The 24,759-nt window shown below is 62.0% G+C and overlaps 1 protein-coding gene across 5 annotated transcripts; it reads right to left on the bottom strand.

Annotated features, from left to right (window-relative positions):
• Positions 1-276: 276 nt before the first annotated feature.
• Positions 277-23,941, bottom strand: SEMA4B (semaphorin 4B). 5 transcript variants are annotated; one of them, XM_055142451.1, is made up of 17 exons: positions 23,111-23,238; positions 21,259-21,538; positions 13,690-13,758; positions 13,101-13,326; positions 5,966-6,129; positions 5,820-5,882; positions 5,063-5,161; positions 4,686-4,797; positions 4,449-4,562; positions 4,214-4,365; positions 3,649-3,830; positions 3,417-3,567; positions 2,688-2,898; positions 2,468-2,583; positions 2,062-2,228; positions 1,775-1,860; positions 277-1,685 (listed from the first exon to the last, which is right to left on the bottom strand). In XM_055142451.1, exons 2-17 carry the CDS (start codon positions 21,343-21,345, stop codon positions 949-951), a joined length of 2,736 nt encoding a protein of 911 aa, XP_054998426.1. In that variant the 5' UTR covers positions 21,346-21,538; positions 23,111-23,238; the 3' UTR covers positions 277-948. The 5 variants fall into 5 exon arrangements, with proteins under 5 accessions (XP_054998426.1, XP_054998427.1, XP_054998430.1 ...); XM_055142452.1 differs by lacking the exon at positions 21,259-21,538 and having other exon boundaries at positions 23,111-23,258; XM_055142455.1 differs by lacking the exons at positions 21,259-21,538; positions 23,111-23,238 and adding an exon at positions 17,397-17,418 and having other exon boundaries at positions 278-1,685.
• Between the last annotated feature and the right edge of the window lie 818 nt (positions 23,942-24,759).

Consider the following 24,759-nt stretch of genomic DNA (forward strand, 5'->3'; position numbering starts at 1 on the left):
AGGCCCTTGCCTTGCACACAGCAACCCAAGTCCACATCCTGGGCAGGTCCTAAGGTCCCATGAACATCACTGAGGGTCACTCCCGCCCGCAGAACCAGGAGGAGCCTCAGAGCAGGGCCAGGTATGGCCAGATTCTGCCCCAGGAGTGGGGAGCCAGCCCACCAGCCCCTGGGTAGGGGAGGACTGGACCCCCGCAATGGAGAACTGAGTGGCCTCAGAGAGCTATACTCCTTGGAGAGGAAAGGCTATGACCACACTTCTGTTCCCACGGTTTATTTTAAAAAAGAAAGTAAAGTGCATCTTCTTAAAAAAAAAAAAAAAGTATAAAATCCACAGACTCTGCACCCCAGCCTGGGCGTGTCAATGTCCTGTTGGGGAGATGTGGGAAGTTGGGGGCCAGGATGCAGGAATGGGGGGTTTCCTTGAACTTCGAGGATGAAGGGAACAACGTTCCTCCCTCTGCCGTGCTCTGGCCTCTTGCCTGCTCAGTCGCTTTCTGGCAGCCACAGTCTGATGGCAGGCGTGGGAGGCCCAGGAGGTAGCCAGGCACAGGGCCTGGGAGGTACTGCCCGCCCGCCCGCCAGTCCCTGAGGCAATGCTGAGGCGGCAGCATGCAGGCCACGGGCCAGGCAGTATGGTAAGGCAGGAGGTGGGGAGGCTGGTGGTGGGGCCCGGTGCCCCTTCTCAGGCAGTCGTCAGTGTTGCCCACAGCTTCACCTCTCCTCACGCGCTTCACATTTCTGCTGTTTCTGGACAATGGGCTCAGTTTATATCCGGGGCACAGCACGCCCCTGCACAGACCTCTCTCTGGCTGGGACCTCTGGACCCAGCTGTCCGGCACGGAGTGGCCCTGCCACGTAGCTGTCAGCTCTGTCGTGCTGAGGGCAGCGCCCGGCCGTCCCTGAACATTCCTAGTCCCCAGGCCAGAGTGGCCTCTCGAGTCAGTGCTCACACCACTGAGTCCCGGATCTCGGAGCCCAGGCGCACCCGAGGCCGGGGGCACACAGGCGACACCTCCACAAAGCTCTCATGGATGCTGAGTGGACGTTTCTCTGACTCGGTGAAGATGCGGGGCCCCGGGGAACTGTCGGACAGGGCCTGGTAGCCCCGGTGGTCCAGAGGGATACTCGGGGGGCCCACGCCATTGAGTGGCCGGGTCTCGGGCGGCAGCACCACAGGGCGGCCCTTGGGGTGCATGCTGGCACACTCGCCCTGCTTGAGGAAGAGCTTCATGTTGCCACGGTGCCGGTAGAGCAGGAAGAGGATCAGGAGCACAATGGCTAAGGCGAACAGGGCGCACATGACCATGAACTCGGTCCAGTAGGACTTGGTGGAGCCCCAGCTGGCCGGGTTCCCCGCCGCTGGCGCGCTCACCCGCGATGTGCTGATGTCAGGCCCACCGTCACTTGGGGCCACCCGGTCTTCACCAGCCACCACCTGGGGGCAATAGCTGGCCACAAGCTGCTCGAAGCCTTCTTCCAATGCCCAGCACTGGAAGAGACCTGGTGCCTGCAGGCTGCCCGCCAGAAGCAGGTCCCCAGACGGCAGCACATGGCAGGAGGCGGAGGTGCTGAGGGGCTGCCCGTCGTGCAGCCAGCGTCGTGTGGCCGACCGGGACAGCAGTGGGCATGGAAGCCTGTTCATGGTGTGTGGCTGGAATAAGACTTGCTGGCATGGCTTCTCACCTGCAGGCACAGCAGAGAGGGGGCTGGAGCCATGACCAGGTGACTGGGGACTACGAAGTCTCCCCTCCCCCCGCTCTGCTGGTACTCACCTGTCCCCACAGAGGAGTGGCGTTTGGCCAAGGAGGCATTGCAGAGATCCCTGGCATTTGCTCCCTCAATGTCCTGGACCCACAGTCTGAAAAACAATGGTCCATGAGCGGCCTCAGCATTGGGACCAAGGCCATGCAGGGTTCAGCGGACATAGGTAGATCCCTACACCTGCTCCCTACCCAGGAAGGGTTCTAGCTGCCCATCTACACAGACTCTCAGCTCAGTGCCAATCCCGGGCCCCATATCAAGGAAAGCTGGGCAGGGGCTGGAATCCAGGGGCACTCACCTGGAGGCCTTGTCGTGCTGGTAGAGGCTGATGGGGCTACAGGCAGAGCCACTCCATGCACAGTAGGGGTCCCGGGCCAGGAGGCAGTCCCCGCAGGTCCGGTAGAGGCTGCAGTTGGCCACGGGCACCTGGACGACGCCCGAGTAGGAGGCAGCATACAGCAGCCCCTATATGGGCAGACGCAGTCAGAGGGCTCAGGACCCACGACTCCCACCCACTTTCTGAGGGCTCGTACCAGAGTCTGGGCACCTGGACGACGCCCGAGTAGGAGGCAGCATACAGCAGCCCCTATATGGGCAGACGCAGTCAGAGGGCTCAGGACCCACGACTCCCACCCACTTTCTGAGGGCTCGTACCAGAGTCTGGGCTCCCTGTCCTGCAGCGGGGGCTGGTCCTGCCCACTCACCTGCTGGGTGTCCAAGAGCAGGTTCTGCACAGGCTGGCCCGGGGGGAAGAGCTGGACACCCTCGATGAGATGCAGGTGGGAGCTCACGTTCACTGCCTTGTGTAGCCAGCCGTCACCTGTGGTGACCAGCACTTAGGCCTCAGGAGTGCCACCCTCCCTCCAGGCCCCACCCCTGCTCCAGTCCCTCCTGACTCCCATCTGCCTGTGCCCTGGCACTCACCCGTGCCCAGGAAGAGGACGTCGTAGGTGCGGTGCAGGCCAGGCACACGGTGCACCGCCACACGCTGGTAGCGGGCGTGTGGCTGCTGGAGCAACAGCCGGCTTCGGACGTGGCCGTCCATGAGGAAGTGATCCTTGAGGAAGTTGAGCACACGGTCGGGCAGCTGCAGGGAGGAGCTGATCTTCCGCTCCCGCGTGGCGTTGGTAATGCACTGCGGAGCGGGTGCAGAGTGAGGGGCTGCCCTGGAACCCCCGCTTTGTCCCTGAGCCCATCCCCCCGCTCCAGCCCCATTGGGCTCCTTCAACTCCCTCCCTGGAGAGGCGCCAGCAGGTGCCTCTGCTCAGGGCTCCCCACACAGCCCTATGAGCTACTACACTGTTGTGTGCCTTGGGGATTGGGCGAGATTTGCTCAGCAAGACCATCCTGGGTTTCCTGAGGCTCTCACACCCCATTTCCCAGCTAGGCTGCTTCCAGGGCCACCCACACATAAACCCAGCATGCGTCCCCCAGCTCTGCTCTGCTTAGGGGGTGGCCACCAGGCTGGCAGGAGGCCTCCTTCTCAGGCCAGTCCATCCAGCTCCCAGTAAGAACAGGGCTCACGGCAGAGTGTAGAGGGGCTCAGTGCCCCCTAGGGGGCCAACGCCCACTCCAGCAGGGTCATATCATGAGAAAAACAAGCCCGACATAAGCAAACAGACTCAGGAATGGACCCGCGTGGCACAGACCCACCTGGCCAGGCCGGGGCCAGGGCACGGGGCTCGTGACGGTGTACCACTGCTGCGTCTCACGGTTCACCTCCTTGTAGAGCCCCTCGAAGACCTTCTGGACCTCCCGCATGGAGAAGACGCAGACAGCAGAGCCCTCAGCTGTGCCTCCGTGCCTACGGAGAAAGGTGTGTGGGTCTGGGACCTGTGCGGGCCGAGGCTGGGCCGACCCCAGCGCTCGCAGCTCCCGGGCCTACCACTGGGAGGTGAAGACCCCATAGAAGAGGGTGTCCCGCCAGTCGTGCGGGCTGGGGCGCAGTGTGAACACGTCCTGCAGCACGTTGAAGGGGAAGCCGTCGCCGGGCCGTGAGCACACCAGCTGGGCCTTGAGGAAGGATGTCCAGCGCTGCTGCAGCACCCGCTCGCCGCCCTCGTCACCCTGGGGGAGGAAGTGGCACTCAGGCGAACGGCGGGACTAGCCGAGCCACAACCCTACTTGGTTCCCAGGACACACCAATCCAGACCTGAATCAGACCATCAGGTCTGCCCAGCGTGGCCCTGGCCCCGAACATGGCTGTAAATCCAGAAAGATCTGGGCGCAGCGTTTGCTGGACCACCACCACCATAGGGGCGCTGGGTCAGGGAGTGCGGTGCCTAAGGCCACAGACGTAGGGCTCAATCCAGGCTACCTGGGGCAGGTCTAGGAACCATCCCGCCCTCCACCCGCCACCAAAAAAGAAAAGAAAAGAAAAAAAGACCCAAAGTAACACAGAATCGAGGAGAGGGGAGTGGGCTTGTGCAGGGCCCTGGAGCACCAGTCACCTTGCAGATCCGAGCCACGCGTGACACCACTGTGTCCTCGAAGAACTCGAACTCGCGGCCTATCTCACTGAAGAAGAAGTAGATCTTGTCGTCATCGCCCTGTGCGCTGCCCAGGCTCTCAGGGATGTAGGCCGAGGCCACGAATGCCGGGTCTGCAGGGCCATGGGGGCAGGTGAGCAGCTGCCCCAAGCCGTCAGGGCAGGGGCTGCCTGGGGCAGGCCAGGGTCTCACTCACCTTGGAGCCAGTTGAGCGAGCTCTCGGTCTTGGTGGGGCGTGAGCTGTGGCTGCGGGAGATGGCCGGGTCGTTGCCCTGAAAGCTGCTGACGGTGCCTGTGTACAGCTCCCCATCTGTCAGGAGAATGTTCCCGTGGGCATGGCGGGCCGGGCAGCCCCGGGCAACACAAGGCCCCAGGAATCAAGCAGCTATGGAACTGCAGCCCCGGTGCGCCCAGCTGCCCCCCCCCCACTCACCAACCACCAGGGCTGTGGACTTGAAGTTGGGGTCGAACGGACAACGGCCCTTGCCATCCTCCAGAATGACGTTCCCCGCTCCATCGCGAGCCAGACTGAAGCTGTCCAGGTCCTGTGGGGAGCAGGTGGGTCAATACAGAGCAAGCTCGGATGGGAGCCCAATTTGCAGGGTGCCAAACGCAAGATCTCCCCCACCCTGCGCCTCAAAGGCAGTGCCCTCTGTGGAAGCACTATGAGGCCCGAGCCTAGAACGGGCACAAGCATGAACCAGACCCAGGACACGTCGGGCTCCAGAGTTGGCCTGTACCACTGTGGTCCCACCTCAAAACACAGGCACGCATGGCCGGGGGGTGGCAGGGAGACTCGGGGGGACTCACGATGTAGGCACACAGCGGGCTGAAGGCGGCCGTGCCGCAGGTGAGCAGGTGGCTGCTGTTCAGGCTCAACAGGATCTTGATGTAGTTCTGACAGTCACGCTGCGGACAAGGACCAGGTCAGACCCAGCCAGCCACCAGGGGGCAGCACCAGGCGCCTGGCTCAGAGCGGTCTCCTCCATGGAACCCACCCCTGGCTGGGCCGCTGCTGGCTTCTTGGCTTCAGCGAGCAGAGACTTCCCAGTCCGGCCCAAGAGCAGGAGCAGACACCGTGTGGAACCCGAGCCAGTGCTTCAAACGGGGTCTACCCTGCCACCCTGTCAGTTTGCTCCCGAAACCTCCCTTTCACCAGAGTGAATTCCCCCCCGCTCAGCTGGGGACCCCCCCACCCCAAGTTCCACAATGGATCTGGGCCATTGGGAACTTTTCCATGGGACCTCTGCCTCCAGGAAACTTTTCCATCTGGAAACTTCCATCAGGAAATCCTGGTCACTCCATCCCCATCAGCCATGCCCGACTGCCCACATCTCCCCCGGCATCTAATGTCACTGAAGCTAAGCAGTCCTCACCACCACCCGCCCCCACCGCCGTCCCTACTCTGTCCTTGCCCACGGTGGCTGGAGAGCAAGCAAACATGGGCTACTGCTCCACCCAGCACCTGGGGCTCACCTGCCTTGGCAGCCCTGACTGCCTCCCCCTAGCCTGCTCTACAGGAGGGGCCTCCAGGGGAACCCGGGTATACCACAGCCCGGGTGCCTACCTGCAGGTCCTTGCCCTTGAAGCCGCACTGCTGCTTCCTCTCAGCGTCCGCGCTCCAGCGCAGCTACAGAGAGATGTGGGTAAGGCTTCTCAGCCCCCGGCCTCACCCCGCCTCCACCCCTCTACCGGGGCCCCCCCCCCACTCACCTCCTGGTAATCCCCACCAGGCTGGAAACTGACACTGCTGTCCAGGGCAAAGAGGGCCTCACGGGCGCCCACGTACAGGGTCTGGCCGTCGGCGCTCAGCAGCAGGGCTGTGTAATTGGAGGTGTCGTCTGCGGCAAACCTGAGGAACGGCCGCTCCACGGAGCCTGCACCAAAGAAGCGAAGGAGGGGAGTCAGAGGCGGCAGCCAGCCAGACCTGGCTCAGGAGCACTCCATGAGGAGCACCCACAGGGGCCGGGAAGTTCAGGCACGAAAGCGTCGTACCTTCACTGCAGAGAAGTGGAAATGCATGTGTCCCAGCTTCAGGGCTGGGCAGTCAGCACTGCTGGGCCAGCGCCAGGACCCCCCACAGCAGGACCTCCCCAGCAGAGGGACCCCCACATGGGGCACTCTGGAAGACCCCAGAAGAGCAAGAGAGTTTGCTAAGAACTGTAAAAGCAATCAGGGCTGGAGTGCTAGTACAGTGGGGAGGGGGCTTGGGTCCAATGCCCACCATCCCATACGGTCCCAGAACCCATCAGGAGAGATCCCTGAGCATCACCACGTGTGACCGCCAAACTTATGAGTAGCTCTTGTGAGGCCCACTGCGGAGCAAGGGGTTTGGAGCACACCCAGAAAACTCAGGTCTCGCAGAGGGAAGAGACTTGTGGGGACCCCCATCTGCCTGAGCCCCAAAACTGGTGCATAGGACCCGCCTGGCCCTCAGCACTGAGTGTGTGCATCTCAGAGACTGGCTTACTGCCTGGCACAGGGAAACGAGAAAGCCCAGAGCCTTCACGTGTGGTGAGGAGAAAGGGTAAATGTCTGTCAGTGCCAAACAGCGACAATGACCAGTGAGGAGCAGCCCCCAGGCCACCAGGACTCAAGGCTGTAGACGGCAAGCAGAGTTAGGGTCTGTCTTTCTGGGGCAGAAGAATGAGAACAGAAAGGAAAACCCAGGGGCTGGAGCGATAGCACAGCGGGTAGGGCATTTGCCTTGCACGCGGCCAACCCAGGTTCGATTCCCAGCATCCCATATGGTCCCCTGAGCATCGCCAGGAGTAATTCCTGAGTGCATGAGCCAGGAATAACCCCTGAGCATCGCCGGGTGTGACCCAAAGAGAATAATAAAAAAAAAAAAAGAAAGGAAACCCAGAAGGATGGATTAAGAACGCTGCTGGGTGGCGTGCCGGGGGCACTGGAAGCCGTCTCCCCCTCTGCAGAGCTGACAAGGAGGACCAGGCTCCTCTGAGCCTCGGTGACAGATACCTTCCAAGAGAAATGACACGGAAGAGTCCAGGCCACCGACAAGGGAAGGAAGCAAGGATGGAGCGGAAGGGAAGGAAGCAAGGATGGAGCGGCCCTCTGCCTGGTGTGTCCTCAAGGGCTAGAGGGCCCTGACCACGCAAACCCTCAGGCAGCCAAGAGCAAAACGGCAGCAATCACACCCCAACTTCCTGCAGGTGTGTCCACAGGCCCTAGCCTGGTCCCCCTAAAGACAAGGAGACACAGTGCGGGACCAGGTTTGCAGCATCATGGCTGTGGATCCCAGAGACGCCTGCACTCACAGCAGGGAGTGGGGGGCCTGCTCCTCCCCCACCGCCCAGACAGCACCCACTCTTACGGAGGGTGGGGGGCAGGAGGGGAGGACATGACAAAGGGGCCAGGGGAAGAAGCTGGGTCTGCTCGCTCAAAGGGGGTCAGGGCTGGGGCTGCAGCTGGGGCAATGGGGGAGAGAGAGAGCAGACCGCCCCCTCTCCCCAGCACACTGACCCCCTGGGAGGCCCCAGGGTCCAGCTCAAACCCCCACTTCTCTGTGCCACAGATGCTCCTCCTGGGGGAGCCAACGGCACCCTGCCGAGACCCTCACAGGCCACCCCGGCTGCCGGCCTGTTTCTAAACCAACCAGCAGCAGAAAGGTACAGTGACAGAGAAGGCGCCCGGCAAAGGAGGTGGGTGCGAGGCGGGACTCAGGGGTCTCCCTCCCAAATCCAGCTCAAGAAGCCACGAACTCCGGGCCAGGCGGAGCCCTAGAGGAGCCACACAGCAGGTTCAAGGGGCAGTGTAGACAAGGGATAATGGCAAGGCTAAACCGCCAGCTCCGGGGTGTGTCGGGAGCCTCTGGCTGCCAGGGCCTGCAGGGAGGGGCACTGAGCTTGTTCCAGAGTGGCTCCCTCCCTGTGGACTCTTCAGGGCCAGAGGCCAAAGGTCAGAGATTAGCTGCAGGTGGGGTGCTAATGCAAGCAGGTGGATGGAAGCCTTAGGAAGTGGGTGTGGGGCTGAACTCCTTTCCCTAGAGCCCCACCCCGTCCTGTGACCCTCATCGTCCTTGTGCCCCACACCTCCCTGCTGCCCCCCCACCCAGGCCCCCACATCTCCCTGCCGCCACCCCCACTCCCCCAAGCCCGGAACCAGACCCCGTGCTCCCTGCCTCTGTGCTCCCTGCCTCTGCGCACCCCCGCCCCACCCCCCCTCGCCCCAGGACTCCACAGGCCGGTTGGGGCATCTGGAAACAAGGGCCTGGGCTGCATGCCTCCCCGCCTCCGGGAAGCTCTTGCTCCTTATCTGCGAGATGGGTAGTTATGAATGTAAATCACCGTGTCCATAATGGCCCACGTTTACGGGGAGCAGGGCCCCAGCAGCACACACGCCAGCCCAGCGCTGGCATGGTGTCTGGCGCACGTCGAAAACAAAACCCCAGCGCCCTGCGGGAAATTCCAGCCCTGCAAGTGCCAGCCAGGAGCGCCCGCGTCTCTCCCCGGGGGTGGGGGCCCTGCCGCCACGGGGGCACATACTGGAGCACAGAAGAGAGGTGGCGGGACACGTGGCTATGAGCCTGGGGACACCCTCCAGGGCACCCCCCCACCAGACGGAGGTGCCGGCCCTGCCTGAGAGCTTCTCTGAGGCCCCTGCTGGTGGCGTGTACGAGGGTATGAATGTAGGTATAGATGTGGGAGGGGTGTGTGTGTGTGTGTATGTGTGTGTGTGTGTGTGAGAGAGAGAGAGAGAGAGAGCGTGCCTTCTATGGTACTAACCATACTTCCCTATGTGTGGGTGCTACATGTAGTGTGTAAACATGAACGCTCTGTGTGAGCTGCATGGTGTGTGATGTGTGTGTGTAGTGCATGCGTCATGTGGGGGGGGTGTGATGTGTGCGTGTGTGAGTCCTGTGTGTGGTGTGTGCCTGCGTGCTCAAACTTATGACGTGTGTGCTCTGCAGGACTGCCTAGGAGGGGCTGTGTTGGAAGGGTGCTGTGTGGGAAGAGGTGCTATGTTGGGGGTGCCGTGGGGGGGTACTATGCACTCGGCCCCAGGAGAGCCACACACCCCAGGGTTACTCGGCTGCACTCTGGGGCTCACCGAGTCCCCCACGCCTCTGGCCGGTGGCTTTGTGGAAGAGAAAGTAAGTTCCGGATGACAGGGAACTTCCTGTCCATCCTGACCAGCTCCTTGGGGAGCCCCGGGGTAGGAGGGGTGGAAACCACCTGCAGCATCCCCTCCCGGCAGGAAATGATGGGGAGGCACTGGTCCCCCAGCCTCACCTCTAGCCTCACCTCGTCTCAGGGTCGGTGACTCAGCCGGAAGCTGGCAGTTCTGGGGGTGAGCGGGAAGAGGGCTCAGCCCCATCTCCACCCGGCCAGCTGACGAGCTACGGCGGGACTGTGACTCAGAGCCGCACCCCACACCTTGCCTGCTCCCACTGGCTCCGGGCAGCCCAGCCGGCGCTGGCCTGGCCTCCGCAGGCCCCAGCAGGACAGAAAGCCCTCGTTTTGTGGGGGGCGGGGCGGCAGACAGGCGGGCACCCTCGGAGAGGAAGGAGAGGCTGGCAGCCCCTCAGCTCTGTTGACACACATCTCACCTCTCACCTCCCACAGGGGTGGGGGGTGGACACCCCTGACCAACTGGACCCCTGGGAGGCCGCAGATCTGAGCCTGCTGGAGAGTCCAGGGAGAGGCTTCCAGCGCCAAAGGCCGGCTCCCCGCTGGGAACAAGCCATCCTGGCCCACTGTCCCCCATCTGCACCCACTCCTGCTTCCAGGGACGCCCTGGGCCCCTACTGGGCTCATCCCAGTCTCTTGGCCCTGCTGGACTCCCCAACCCTCAGGAGCATGTCCTAGACACTCGGGGGTGTCACTTGGGCAGAGGGGCTGTGAGGGGTACGGCAGCTCTGGGCAGCCAGGCCTCTGACGGCTCCCCGAGCTGGGGGACTCTATGCCCCGTCACCTGGCCCTGCTCCTCCCCTGGGAGCCAGGCCCTGATTCCTTCCATGTCTTCCCTGGCAGCCCTCCGCTGTCATGGCCTGGCACCCTGGCCTGGGCCCTCTGCCTGTCCCCACTCAGAGCCTGCTTGTCACCTCACCAGGCGGGCCCCAAGCCCTTCCCTCTGACTAACTCCTACTCACATTAGACTCAGCTCACTTCCTCCTCCTCCGGGAGGCCTTCCCAGATGCCCAGCTTGGCGAGGGCAACTCCCCACACCCGTCACTTCCTGATCACCTCACATGGTGACATGAGGCACCCGCCCAACTCATTGTGCCTTCTGGCCAGGTGCCCCAGGAGCGGCTCCAAAGCCTTCTGCGGAATGAATGACCAGCAGAGCACTAGGTCCCCAGGTTGGCCCCCAGACTCAATGGGGATGACTCGACAGTCCCGAGGCCAGTCCCAGGGATGTCTGGATGTCCCACCAACTCAGCCCCCCAAAGCTCATCCTCATTCCTGGGACAGGCCAAGGCAGTGGGGCAGTAGGGAAACAGCAGCAAACATGGCCCCCAGAGCCCAAACGTCCACTCCGATAGGCTGTGCACCAGGTGGGGTGGGCAGAATGCAGGAGGGCAGGAGCCCCGCTCAGAGCTGCCACACGCCTCTGCACTACGGAGCAACTGCCCATAGCTTCCTCCGACCCTCCCACTGTCCCCGCTCTCTGGCCAGAGGGCAGTGCAGGGAACCCTTGCGGGGCCTGGCACTGTAGACTAGGGGCTTATGAAGGGGGGTAAGAACTCCAGGCAGAAGAGGGCTGAACACAGAAGAGGAGAAAGGAGGGGAGACAGTGGGGGGGGAGGGTGGGCTGACCTCCCACCTGCCTCTGAGCACCACACCTTGTCTCTCCCAGGAGAGGGACCGAGGCAGAGGCCTGCATACAGTGGGTGCTCAGAGCATGAGGCCCTACAGCAGATGCTCAGACCCTGTGTGAGGGCATACAACAGGTGCTCATACCTGTATGAGGGCAAACAGCTAGTGCTCAGACCATGCATGAGAGCATACAGCAGGTGCTCAGACTCTGCTTGAGGCCCTACAGCAGGTAGTCAGATCCTACATGAGAGCATATAGTAGGTGCTCAATTCTGCATAAGAACATATAGCAGGTGCTCAGACTGAGCAGGAGGGCATACAGCAGGTGCTGAAACCCTGCATGAGGGCAAAAAGCAAGTATACAGACCCTGTGTGAGGACATACAGCAGGTGATCAGACCCTGCGTGAGGGAATACAGCAGGTGCTCAGACTGCATGAGGGCATACAGCAGGTACTCAGAACCTGTGTGAGGGCATAAAGCAGGTGCTCAGTTCATGCATGACTGTATAGAACAGGTGCTCTGACCCTACATGAGACCGTACAACAGGTTGCTCAGGCCGTGCATGAGGGTATACAGCAGGTGCTCAGATCAAGCGCGAGGACCTAGAGCAGATGCTCAGACTGAGCATAAGGACATACAGCAGGGGCTCAGACTGTGTGAGAAGAGGCAAGAGACGAACAGTGAGCACTGGAACCCTGCAGTCATGACCTATGCCAGGAAAAGCGGCCGCCCTGCACTGTTCCCACCCCCCATGTGGCACCCGGGAGGAAGCCCCACTCCCCACCCTACTGGTGTTCAGTGCCAGGCTGGTACCAAGGCGTAGCTGGGGGGGGGGGTCTCACCAGAGAGAGCAGCCGCCAAGCTCTGGTGGCAGAGCCCAGGCCACGGCAGGAGCAAGGGAGCCACAGACTGGACGGGGCCTGCAGGGACAGGTCCCAGGCAGCTGCGACCCAGGGTGCCCACTGCAGACTCACGAGGACAAGCAGGCCTTGTGCTCTCAGCTCAAAGGTGTCCTTTGCCTGCGCCCCCTCAATGCTCAGGACAGACACAGCCCGAGAACGTGCTCACTAGGCTGCGTCCCTCTGTGGTCCTCCACGAGGGGTGGTTCTACAGTGACCCCAAGTCTCAGTCCTTGGGGGATGAGCTTACACACACAACGGGCAGGACCTCACACCACTGCCTGGCAGTGCTGGCAGGGGACCGGACCAGTGTCGTGGTTGGAAGGCCAGACCGAGGGACTTGCATCCAAGCAGCCCCCCGGGGCCTCTGCTCCGTGAACTCCAAAGGAGCCCCTTGCCCCCACACCTGGCCTGCTTCTCCCAGAGCCCAGAGGGTCAGAGGGCATGGACAAGGCTGGTGATTGTGAGGAGAGAAGCAGAAGACAGCAGGAGCCTGGCCACCCTCGACCTGTTTATCCGCCCAGAAAGCAGGGTCTGCACCCCACCTGGGCAGCACCTGGCTGGTGCAGAAAGTGCCAGAAGGGAGCCAAAGCTGTCCCCCTTTCCTCCTGCGGACAGGTCCAGTAGGGCGGGTGGGGTCGCTTCACCTCCTTTACTCCAACTCGGTGCATTCACACCAGCACCCACTCCCCCACACCCCTCTGCCCAGGAAACCGAGCCCCAGAGGGCCATTTGCCTAGAGAGGTAGGAAGGGCCAGGCTGGAGGGGCACCCCTGGGGGCTGGGCCCTGAGCGAGAGTCTCAGCACCCCAGCACGGCCTGCGGGGCGGAGGGGCGGGCAGGAGACTGGGGCGCCCGCAGGTCCTGCTGCGACTTGCAGGAATACCAGAACCCCCGTGTTTACAGGGCGGCGGGGCCCCTCCACCCCGCTGGCGGCAGATGTGCCTGGGCTCGTGGGGGGAGCGGTGTGACCCGCGGCGAGTGCCCGCCCCGTGGCGGGCAAGAGGCAAAGAAAGGGGCCCGCGGCGCTGTGCAAGGAGGCGCCCCTGGACCCTCGACTGCAGCAGGCCCCTCCTCCACTCCTTTGTCCTGGGGAGCGCCCGCACGAGGCGCCCCCAGCCCGCACTCACCCAGCGGCCCGGCCCCTGCCCTGCGGCCCGACCACACTCACCCAGCGGCAGGAGGACCCGGGGTCCGAGCGCCCGCGCCGGGACGGGCAGCAGCAGCAGCAGCAGCGGCGGCAGCAGCAGCAACGGCGGCAGCAACACTGGCAGCAGCGCGGGCGGCCCCGGGGCGCCCCGCAGGCTCCCCCGGCCCATCGCGGCCTCAGCTCGGCTCAGGTGGCTCCGCGGCACTGGCGTCCGCCCCGCCCTGGAGCGCGCCTCAGGAGGCTGGATCTGGGGGTCGGGGACAGACCGGTCACGTGGCTCCGCAGGCCCCGGAGGGTGGGGGGCGCGGATGGGAGGAAGTGGGCGGCCCCGCACCCCGTCCCGCCCCTTCTCCTTCCCAGTCCCTGTCCCCCTTCCCGCGCCCGCTGGAGGGGGGGCACCTAGCTGGACCCTCCCACCACTGCCCCGCCCCTTTCTGCCCCTCCTGTGTCCCTGCCCTGTGCGCCTCCTGGGGGTCAGACTGCCCTCCCCCCAGCCCCCCCTTACTCCGGTCCTCCTGCACCCATTCATGCATGACCACTGTGCTGACGCCAGGACCTGCTGCTCGCAGCCTCACTAATGCTCAGGTCACTCCAACATGGGGGTACTCACTTCTGGGGGGGGTCCCACTTCTGTTTCGATGGAGTGATGACAGGATTCAATGAACCACCAAGGTCTGCCCTGCAGGGAAAGATAGCTAAGTCCCCAGAAACCCCACAGGTGCCCACTTAGAACGGCAAGGTGCACCTACCCCCAACCCACCAACCTCCCAAGAACAGGGGGTCCCTTCAGTGAGACCTGAAAACCCCAGGCAGGCCCTAACCACACTCAAGAAAACAAATAGGATGTCCTGACGCCATCAGAGGGGCTGAGGCTGACCGGAGCTTTGTGGTCAGGATGTACCAGAGGTAGGGCAAGTGTGGCTCTTCCCACAGGGGTCCCAGAGACACCCCAACTCCTCCGGAACTTTGGGTAGGCTGGAGGGGCAGTTCCAGTCTCTCCAGGAAAGAGCTGCAATCTGGGCAAGGTCTCCCAACCCTCCGGAGGGTCCCCTTGCCCTGGAGACTGCTGAGGGGAACTCAGTGCTCTCTGGGCATCCCCATGGAGGTCGGGGCCTCACCCTGGGGGGGTTCCCCCACGCCATCTGTCCCTCCGGGCCCTGAGCAGAGTAGCAGCACCCATAACAGGGGCACCCCCTCCCCTGCACACATGAGTAACTGCATGGGGAAGTGACAGCACCAAGCCAGGGGTGGGCACTGCCCCAGCCTGGACACTGACTTGACACTGTCAGTGTCGGGGCCACCATGATCAAATGTCACCCAGGCACCCTGGATCTCTGTGTTGGCCTCCAAGAGCCTCAGCATTGCAACCCGCTCTTGTCCGGTTGTTTCAGTTCAGTTGTTCACTCCCCTCTCTATTACATATCCAAGTCACCTGTCCAACCACTTACACTTGCGCCTTGGGGGTCCCAAGAACCCCCCTTCGCCTGGCTACTGCAGGGCAACCCCCAACCTCAACTCAGCAGAAGTCAAGTCAGACCACAGTGCTCCTGTCTCCTGAGCCCCACAGCCAAAGACTTCCCTGGGCGCTGCCAGTCCTCTCTCCCCGGCTGTGCTTACCACTGACCCTGGCAGAGTCCAGGGGATCACGAGTGCTGTAGGTGGCAGGGGTGGAACCAACCAGGCTGGCCACAGGCAAGCCTTACCCCTGGGGCTATCCTTCCACCCTACCACTTTTATTTGTTTGTTTGGTTTTTTTTTTTTTGCCACACCTTGTGACTCCCAGGGGTGCACTCAGGAATAACTCCTGGTGGTGCTGGGGGCCCATATGGGGTGCCGGTATGGAAAGTGGGTCTGCTGTACGCAAGGCAAGCCCCTCCCTGCTGTGCTCCCTCTCCTGCCCTCTCCCGCCCCCTGAAGTATCCAAGCTTCACCCAACCTCTCCCTTACCCTGAGATACTCTTTCCAAAGTTCTCAGCGCAGCACCTTCTAATATATATCACTGGCTTAATTGTCAGGGTTTTTTCTTTTAGAAATTTTCTTCTGTGTGGGGGCCATATCCAGTGATGCTCAGGGGTTTCTCCTGGCTCTCAGGGATCACTCCTGGCAGGACTTGGAGGACCATTTGGGATGCCAGGGATTGAACCCAGGTTGGCTTCGTGCAAGGCTGTATCCTATCTCTATTTTTTTTGCTTTTTGGGTCACAACCGGCGATGCTCAGGGGTTACTCCTGGCTCTGCACTCAGGAATCGCTCCTGGCAGTGCTCGGGGGACCATGTGGGATGCTGGGAATCGAACCCAGGTTGGCAGCGTGCAAGGCAAACGCCCTACCTGCTGTGTTATCCTCCAGCCCCAGGGCAGGGGTTTTGATTGTTCACTTTATTAACATAGCTGACATTTTTTTGGGGGGTCACACCCGGTGATGCACAGGGGTCACTCCTGGCTCATGCACTCAGGAATTACTCCTGGCAGTGCTCAGGGGACCATATGGGATGCTGGGATTCAAACCCAGGTTGGCCGCGTGCAAGGCAGACGCTCTACCTGCTGTGCTATCACTCCAGCCCCAGAGCTGACATTCATTTTCATTCGTTCATTTTTTGTGGGTTATTTCTTGGTGTGGAGACTCCACAGAGTGAGAAGCCCAGCAGAGCTCAGGATGGGGAAGACCAAACCCAGGCCTCCACCCTGGAGGCATCCGTACCTGCCCACAGAGCCTCATCCTGGCCAAACACAGTATCTAAAGGAGGACGGCCTGCAGCGGGCCTCATCCCGCACAGCCACAGGAATGAAGAGGCCACCAAAAGGCACGCTGGTGTCAGTGAGTACCCAGAGCTTCTGTGCTCACGCCACCAGGGCCCCGGAAACAGTGCAAGCCACTTTCTCCCCATGGATTTCACTGGGACCCACTCGACTGGCCCAGGAGCATTCTTAAACACACCCACCAATCCTGCGATCCTGTATTCCACTTTCCCTTATGAATCTGATGAGCATTTCAGGTACCTTGGATCAAGGTCATTAGTGCAACATCACCCTGGGTAGGCACAACTAGCAGCATCCCTCACTTTCTACACACCACTTTCCTTAAGAGGTGCCAAGGCCCCGGGGCAGGGACGGGGAGGGGACCTACAGGCACTGTTAGGATGAGAGATTAATGGGGTCAGGTCAAAAGGACATAGGCCCTGTTTAGTGTCCAAACCTGGGCCAATCTGAGCACCAAAGAGCATAATGAAGTAATGGATTCTAAAGCCATCAAATTAAAAAACGATCTATTAGACCACAGAGAAGGACAGAGAGGAAAAAGGGTAGAAAAGCAGCTTTCTGGGCCAGAGCAATAGTACAAGCGGCCAGCACTTGGTTTGTTCTACAGCTGGTCTCCCAAGCACCTCAAAGGAATAATTCCTGAGTGCTGAGCTGGGAGTAAGCCCTGAGCATTGCCAGGTGTGGCTTCAAAACAAACAAACAAACAAACAAACAATCAGCTTTCTTTGATCCAAGAAAGTGGGCAGAAGAAATTGGGGTCAAAATGACAGTACAGCAGACAGGGTGCTTGCCTGGCATGCAATAGGCCCGAGTTTGATCCCCGGCACCCCATGTGGTTCCCAAAGTCCGCTAGGAGTGATCCTTGAACACAGAGCCAGGAGTCACGAGCTTGCTGTAGGGTGCCACGCCCAAACAAAACAACAACAAAAATACAAATAAGAAATGACAGAGAAGGCAAGCAGCAGCCAGCAACAGCCAATGGGGTGCAACTGGTGACAAGGGTCAGCCTCAGGGATAAGGCATAGACACACCCCACCCCAAAAACATCTACAGGGGAGACAGCACAAGGGCAGGGGTGCAGGCTTTGCATGCTGGAGCCCAGGTTCCAGCCTAGCTGTGTGGCCCCCTGAATCACCAGGAAAAACCCCCAACCAATACCAGGTAGGGCCAAAAAAAAACTTCCAAAAGAAAAAAACATTGGGCCAGAGTGAGAGTACAGCAGATAGGGCGTTTGCCTTGCACATGGCTGACCTGGGTTTGATCCCCAGCATCCCATATGTTCCCCCTGAGCACTGCCAGGAGTAATTCCTGAGTGCTGAGCCAGGAGTAACCCCTCAGCATTGCCGGGTGTGACCCAAAAGCAGAAAAAAAAAAAAACAGTTTATATGCACACACACACACAAAGTCTCAATATGCGGCCCCCAGAGGGCTGAGGGTCTCCCAAGGCACGATTCTGGTGACCGCCATCTAACCACATGGTCCAAAAACTTCACAGGAAGGGGCACCTAGCCCCACCACATCAAGCAATAACACCGAATCCACCACCACCACAGTCCTCACCACGTCCCGGGCAGAGGTGATGAAACTCGTCAGTCCACCAGGTCCACCCGAAGCACAATCTTCCCCAAATGCCAGTCTGGGTGTAGCCCCAAAACCCAAACCGAAAGGAAAATAAGGAAAAACAAAGTTAAGATGGACTGAGAAGCCGAAGAGAGGGAGGAAGGAGGGGGGCATCCATTCACAGCATCCCCAAGGCTGGGGCAGCGGGTCCTCGGCCTCCAGAGATGCCACGAGGCTTTCCCGAGCAGAGGCATCCCGGCATCTGTGCCCCAAATGATTCAGCACATACACGCGTGTGTGCGTGCAAGAGCATGAACAGACCAAAGTGGAACTTTGACAACAGGTTCATGGCAAACATGTGTGGCTTTTTTTTTTTTTTTTGCTTTTTTGGCCACACCCAGCAATGCACAGGGGTTTTTCCTGGCTCTGCACTCAGGAATTACTCTGGAATTACGGTGCTCAGGGGACCATATGGGATGCTGGGAATCGAACCCGTTTCATCAGCGTGCAAGGCAAACGCCCTACCCGCTGTGCTATGGCTCCAGCCCCTGTCAGCTGTTTTTTTGGGATGCAGGGGACTAGGTGAATCAGGTGGGACTTGGTGCTGAGCCCCAACAGTGTGCTCTGGCCCGTGCTCTTCCCGCTCTGCGGCCTGTAGAGCACCTCAGCCTTCCTGAGAAAGGAGAGGCAGGCCTCCCAGGAGCACTGCCACAGGGTGCTGCCCAGTTTCAGAGGGCAGCCGGGTGAGGCCTCTGCTCTGCTTCAGCAGCTCCGGCCCTTGTGTCCTGGCAACCAGGGCACAGACTGCCCGGGCCCTCCCCAGGAGAGGAGGCCGGGCTGCGGGTTAATTATCTCCTGCCCCTGGAGGCTCCTGGGAACTGCACACGTCTGTGCCTAGCAGAGGCCAAGACACTGGGCCCCTGACTGGCCACCCTGTACGGAGCAGGACTGGCAGGAAGCAAGCTCACTGGAGTGAACTTCCTGGGAGCGTCCCCAGGCACGGCATGTGACCCAGAGGGGACAGAGCTGGAGCCTAGCTGTGCCGGGGGTCAGGGGCACAGCAGGAGAACAAATCTCCAGGGCAGATGGGGGGACACCCCTCCCCGGGGTACTGGGGGAAGGGTCCCCACACCTGCAAACGGGCCCTTCAGATGTGTGCATTTCACCACAGGAAATCACAGCACCTGCTCAGCAAGGGAAAAAAAGAGAGCCTGAGAGGGAAAACCCGCCTAGAGAAAGAGAAGGTTCGGGCAGCCCGGCAGGAGCCCGGCAGCAGAGAGCACCAGGTACTGGCACACCTGGCCCGGTGCAGGCCGCCCGTGATCTCGGTGGGGTTGGCCCCCGCACAGTCCCCCTCCCAGGCCGGCCTGCTCCAATTCCCACAGGCAGGGACACCTAGCTGTCCGGCCAGCTCCCACAATGCCTCTCTGGGAGTCTGGCTTTGTTTGCTGTCTGTGGGGGGAGGGGCTGAGCCCAGGGGAGCTTAACCCAAAAGTCCCACCGCCGACTTGGCTCAGCTCCGCCTCCTTCCCGGGCTCGGCTGGCCAGCAGCCCATCAGCTTGCAGGACTCAGCCCTGGCCCCCAGCCACCAGCCCTGCTAGCCCCTGAGCCCGCCTCTCCTCTCACGGGGAGGCCAGCAGCTGCCACTCCTGCACCCCGCCCCAGGGCTGGGCCCAGCTCAGCTGCACCCCAGTTCTGCTGATGAGGAAGCCACAGCAGCTGGCGCACCCTGTGTTCTTTCGAACCAGCCAATGCCCCGGTGCTCCCAGGCGCAGGGGGCCGCACTGCCGGGGGCACTGGGCTGACAAATCCCAGAAGCAATTTTGCTGAGCATCAGAGATCAGCGACAGGAGTTGAGTGTCTCCTGCCCGTTCCCCGGAGCAATTCTGCAGCTCAGTGCTCTGCAGGCAGAGGGCCCACCCATCCTCTCCCGGCCTCAGTTTCCTCACCCCTGGGCTGCAGGGAGGCAGGCAGGGAGGTGGAGGGGAAGGGACACAAAAGCCATAGTGGCAGCGGGCTGCACAGTGACACCCGGCGAACACCTGGCAGGCCAGGAGCATGCTCAGAGCCCATTGACGGTGCAGCCCCGCCAGTTCTCCCCCCCGCGCCCCCCCCGGCCCAGAGGCCTCTTGAACCCGGTGCTGAGGCTGCAACTCTCTGGAAAGAAGGAACCGGCCCGGCCGCCCGGCCTGGGTGCGCCCTCGGTGGCGAGCAGCCTGCCACCCGCCCCAGCGCCACCCCCGCTGGGGCCTGTTGGGGCCTGAGCTGGCCACTCCCTGGGAGGGGAGCCCCCGCCCCCCGACAGGACCCAACCTGTCCCTGCCGGGCCATGGTAGAGGGCGACGGGTGGGGCCACAGCCCTGCTCCCCACACGTGGGCCCACGGGGCTGCTGGGCAGCGCTTTCCTCTGCAGACAGCAGTGCCCCCAGAAGGAGGGGGGCTCAGGCCCCGTGAGGTCTGGGGACCCACAGGGAATTGTCCCGGGGAATGTGGTCTTGTTTCAAGCCCCACCAAGTTCCTCCTCCTGACCCCACTCTCGGCCCAGCCCAGGCCACTCCCATGAAGGGGGACAAGGCCCACACTGAGGTCCTTCCTCAACTCTCCCCGGAAGGGTGGACAGACCCTTTGTGTCCCCTGCTGGCAGCCAGAGTGTCCCCAAACACGCTGGGGGGTGGGTGTGCAGTGATCCCTACAGCCCCCTGGAGGGCCGGGGGCTCAGACGGGGATGGAGGGGTAAGGAGGGAAATCCGCCAATCTCCTGCAGCCCCAAGAGTGACCTGTGGAAGGGGGAGGTACCAACCATGCCCACTTGCTACCTCAGGCCACTGACCTCAGGACAACCCTCACAGACAGCCCTGTATGATGGCCACACAGTCTGCTGGGGACACCGGCTGGCACGGTCCTGCGTGGTAAGGATGGGGAGCACCCCCTCTGTCCAGCTCCCGGCCTCTGCTAGGAACATGGCCTCATTCTTTCCTTACAGCAGAGCAGAAGGTGGGCTTCAGGGGCCTCTGGACCCCAAGAATGGTACCAGTTTCGGGAGTAATGAGCTCTCCCCTGACTTCAGCGTGCAGGGGGGCTCCTCTCCCTACGCCAAGGCAGGGCAGCACGTCTCTGAGGGGCAGGAATGTGTGCACCCAGGGAACTTCCAACAGGAGCGTCCAGGAGACGGAAACTCCACCTTGTTTAGGGGTCGGCATCTACTGACAGGGAGGACGCAGCCGGCAAGGCCCACTGCTCAGAGAGCTGCGAACGGGGCTTCTCCCCGCTGGAGGAGCCAGCGTCTCTCTTGAAGACACCTCTCTCCCCACACAGATCTCTAAGGAAAGGAAGGAAGGGGCAGGCCTGAGGACCCCCAGAAGAGAGCCCCAGACCCAAGTGGGAGCTGCACTGCCATGCCAGGTGTGACCCAAAATTTTAAATAGACAAACTTTGTCATTTGGGTCACCTGTTCCAGTAAGGCGCTGTGCTAAGTCCCCAATTCATTCTCCGCCAGTGAGAGAAGCTGTCGATGTCCACCTCAGGAAAAGGACGTGGGCACGGGGGCCTTGCTCTGGTCAGCATCACTGCGCCAGTCAAGGTGCTTCCGTTAGAAAGACCAACCTCGGCCCCCAGGGAGGGATGGCAGTCAGGGCAGCCTAGGGCTGGCTTCACAGCAGTGCCAGGAGCCTCTCAATGATGCTTCAGACTTTTCACCAGAGTTCTAGCTCAAGTTACAGTCATCCTCCTCCCTCCACACTGCATACTGTCCCCTTTCTTCCTCCTGCCTTCAGCCTTCCTCTTCCCTCCACTCTCTTTTCCTTCCTCCCCCGTTCATCCAGCAAACATCTCCCTGTCGTGCTGCCTTGGACCCTGACTGACCAAGAAGCCACCAGCCCGGCTACCACTGGCACAGCACTTCCAGCTCATCGGGGTCCCAGTCGTCCACTGGAGCGTGCTTGTCCCCATTTCTTGAGACACTCGCTCCTGGCGCTGTCTGTCTCTGACAAAGGCTGCGGCAGCGGCAGCGGGCCGGCCTGGCAGGACTCCAGACGTGCTCCCGGGCTGCCTGGGGAGAGCTGCTGTTTCCAGCTGGTTTCCGGAGCCGCTCTTCTGGGCGCCCTGGGGCCGAGCTCAGATTCCTGCTGAGGCGCTCGGAGTGCTGGGAGAAACATCACATGGTCCCTTTCCCCTTCCCCTGCTGAAACTCAGGGTCCCTCTGTAGCGCGTCAGAGCTGAGCAGCCGAGGAAGGGAATCTCAGCTCCCTCCCTGGCAGCCCCCCTCAGCCCAGGGTCCTCCCTGTCCCCCTGCCCACCTCCCTCGAGGCTTGCCAAAGCCAAGACACCTCACAAGGCGCCCCGTTGCACTGAGGGCAGCCCAAGGGCTCATCTCTCCCTTCTCTGCAGATCTGCAGGTGTCCTGGGGAGCTGCTTCATGCCAGGCCCTTGGGGTTGATTTAGGGCAACTCTGTCACAGGTGGCACTGAGGCAAGAGCCCCAAGGAGCAGGGACGAGGCTCTTTTCACTGTCCCCAAGCTCCAGCACCAGGTTTATTTTAGATCACCTTCCACCGGAGACACAGCACAAGGGTGAAGGTGCTTGCCTTGCAGGCAGGCAATCTGGGTTTGATCCCTGGCACCCCATGTGGTCCCCTGAGCCCCGCCAGGAGTGACCCCTGAAACTTAGGGCCAGAAGCAAGCCCTGAGCACCACCAGATGTGGCCCCCAAACAAACAAAACAACAACACCTCAATCCCAGAAGCCTGAGCCAGCAAGTTGCAAGGAGACAGACCCTGGGCCCCCGAGGGTGAGAACAACTTCCAGGCTTGCAGGGAGCTCAGCGCGCTGAGCGCAGCCTCCGTGTCAGCTTCAGTCCCTAGCACAGCACGGCAAGGGCCTCTGAGCGCAAAGCTGGAGAGGCCCCCAAGCACTGACAGTGTCCCCCCAAACAGAATAACCACTAGCTGGAGAGTTCCTGCCAGAAGACCATGTTTGTTGCTGAGCACCCCAACAAACTGTGGCTTGGGGGCGACCCCCCCCCGCGGTGCTCAGAGCTTACTCCTGGCTCTGTGCTCAGGAATCACTCCTGGAGGGGCTCGGGTGATCCTGCAGGGTGGCAGGGATGGAACCTGCCAACGCAAGCGCCCTCACCCGGCCCCTTGGCCCACTAATCTAGGGTGTAACTCCGGGAAGCTTTTTAACTTTTTCGGGGTCCAGTCTCTTCTCTGAAAGTGGAAGGTGGGGGACCGAGGTGCATTTCCAAAGCGGGGTTGTGCTCGGTCCTCTCCACTGAGCCCCATGATTCACCACACAATGTGGAAACGTTAGCAGGTGGAGGTGGTGGGGAACGACCTTCCCAGGACACCCAGGACTACTGACCACCCGTGACCAGCTCCAAAAGGCCCCCGGCGCGCCCTCGCCTCTGCACCCCTTCCATCCACCTTGCGGCTGGCAGAGAGGCACCGAGAGCCTAACTCAGCCCTGGCCGATGCCCCCCACAACCCCCCGACCTATCCCACCTCTCAGTTCCCGTCTAGGGGTATCGCAGGGCCCGGCTAGGGTGGCCCGGGGAGGTGGGCCCGGCCCCCCCGCGCTGCCATGATCCCCCTGCACCGCCGGCGGTCGTCGGGGCGTGCAAGTGGCGGTCCCCGGAAAGGGGCCCGGCGCAGGGTGGGCTGCGGGGCGAGGGGCCCGGGGCCGGGGTCTCGGGGCCCGCCTCCCCCCACGGCGCCTACCTGAGCGTCTCGGAAGGTGCGACCCTGCCCCCGAGCGTCCACCGCCCCGGCCCGCGGCCGGTCGCCCCACGTACTCTCTATGGACCCGGAGCAACCGCGACAATATCCCAGGATCCGCTGCCGCGTCCCCGGAAATGCGGGGCACGGGCCAAAGCCCCGCCCCCGACAGCACCGCCCCCGTCGGGAACACGCCCCGGAGCGCCACGCCCCCACCAGAGCCTGGGCCCCGAGCGAGCCACGCCCCTACCATAGCCCCGAGCAAGCCACGCCCCCTTCGGGCCACGCCCCCCTTGTACACCCGGCCCAGCGCCCGGGACCCGTCCGAGCGCGCCTTCCCTGGTCCGGGAGCTGACCCCAGGTCCCCGCGCCGGGGCCCCTCTGCCCGCCCGAGGGGCTCTGCACCCTCCCTGCGTGGGAGGCTCGGCCGAGCTGGCGCTAGGCGGCAGGGCCCCTGGGAGGGGGAATCGTGGGTCTGGCACTGCACCCTCTGCTGTGTTACCTCCGGCTCCTTCCTTAGCCTCTCTGGGCCTGGCCGCCGGCCGCCGATGGCGGCACCCACCTGGCACGGGGTTAGCGCTCAATAATGGCCGCATTGTTGGCGGAGGGCGCCGAGTGAGAGGCTGCAAGGCCGCCCGTGAAACCGCCCACGTCCGCACCCGCGGCCGGGACCGACCGAGCGCGCGGCGCAAGGGGCGGCGAGATCCCGCGTCGGCCTGTGACCTTGGCGCGTCCGCCCTGCGGCCCCGGGCCCCGGCTCTCCCGGCTCTCTGGGCGGTTCCCGAAACAGCCAGTTCTGAGCGTGGACGCGGCGGAGCTGGCCAGAGCAGGCTAGCCCTGAGGCTGGAGAAACCCAGGCCGGTGCCAGGCCCTCCCCGCGGCCCAGTCTGGCCCGCAGCGCGCACCCCCGCCCCCCTCCCCGCCTCCCTTCCCGCTCCCCCTTTCCCCGGAAGAGCAAAGTGGTGGCTCTGTCTAGAGGGAGCACATCTTTACGACCAAAAAAGGAGCGCTGGAAACAGGAAAACCACCACCTGCGAGATCACCCTATCCAGGCCCTGAGCACCAATATTCCCTAAGCCCCTTTAAACGGGAGTGTAGGGGCTGGAACAACACACACTCCAGCAGGTTCTGGGCATCCGAGCACTCCAAGGAGTACCCAGAGCATCCCAGGAGCCAACCCCCTCCTTCACCCTCCAGTGATCTCTGAGCATCATGCAGGGTGTAGGCCTTGAGCACTGCTGGGTGTGGCTCAGAAACTGGGAAAAAACATAATTTAATTAAACTAAATTGAAATGTAATTTACTTGTAACACATACATTATGGGCCACACCCAGCAAGTGTTCAGGGTTCACTCCAGCCCCAGCGCTTAGGGTCCTGGCAGGGCTTGGGACAACACATGGTGCTGGTGACTAACCTGGGTCAGCTGCATGCAAGGCAAGTCTTGACCCCAATCCTATTGTCTCCGGGCTATCAGAGAGGTCCGAAGCCTTCATGATCATTCAGCACCTGTGTCCACTTTCACCCAGGCCAGGAGTCCAGAGAGGCACTTTTCCTTCAGGTTGAAAATCCCAGAGAAGGGGCTGGAGCAATAGCACAGCGGGTAGGGCGTTTGCCTTGCACGTGGCTGATCCACGTGGTGCTCGGGGACCATA

This window comes from Sorex araneus, chromosome 6 (assembly GCF_027595985.1).
Source record: "Sorex araneus isolate mSorAra2 chromosome 6, mSorAra2.pri, whole genome shotgun sequence".
NCBI classification, from domain to species: Eukaryota; Metazoa; Chordata; class Mammalia; order Eulipotyphla; family Soricidae; genus Sorex; species Sorex araneus.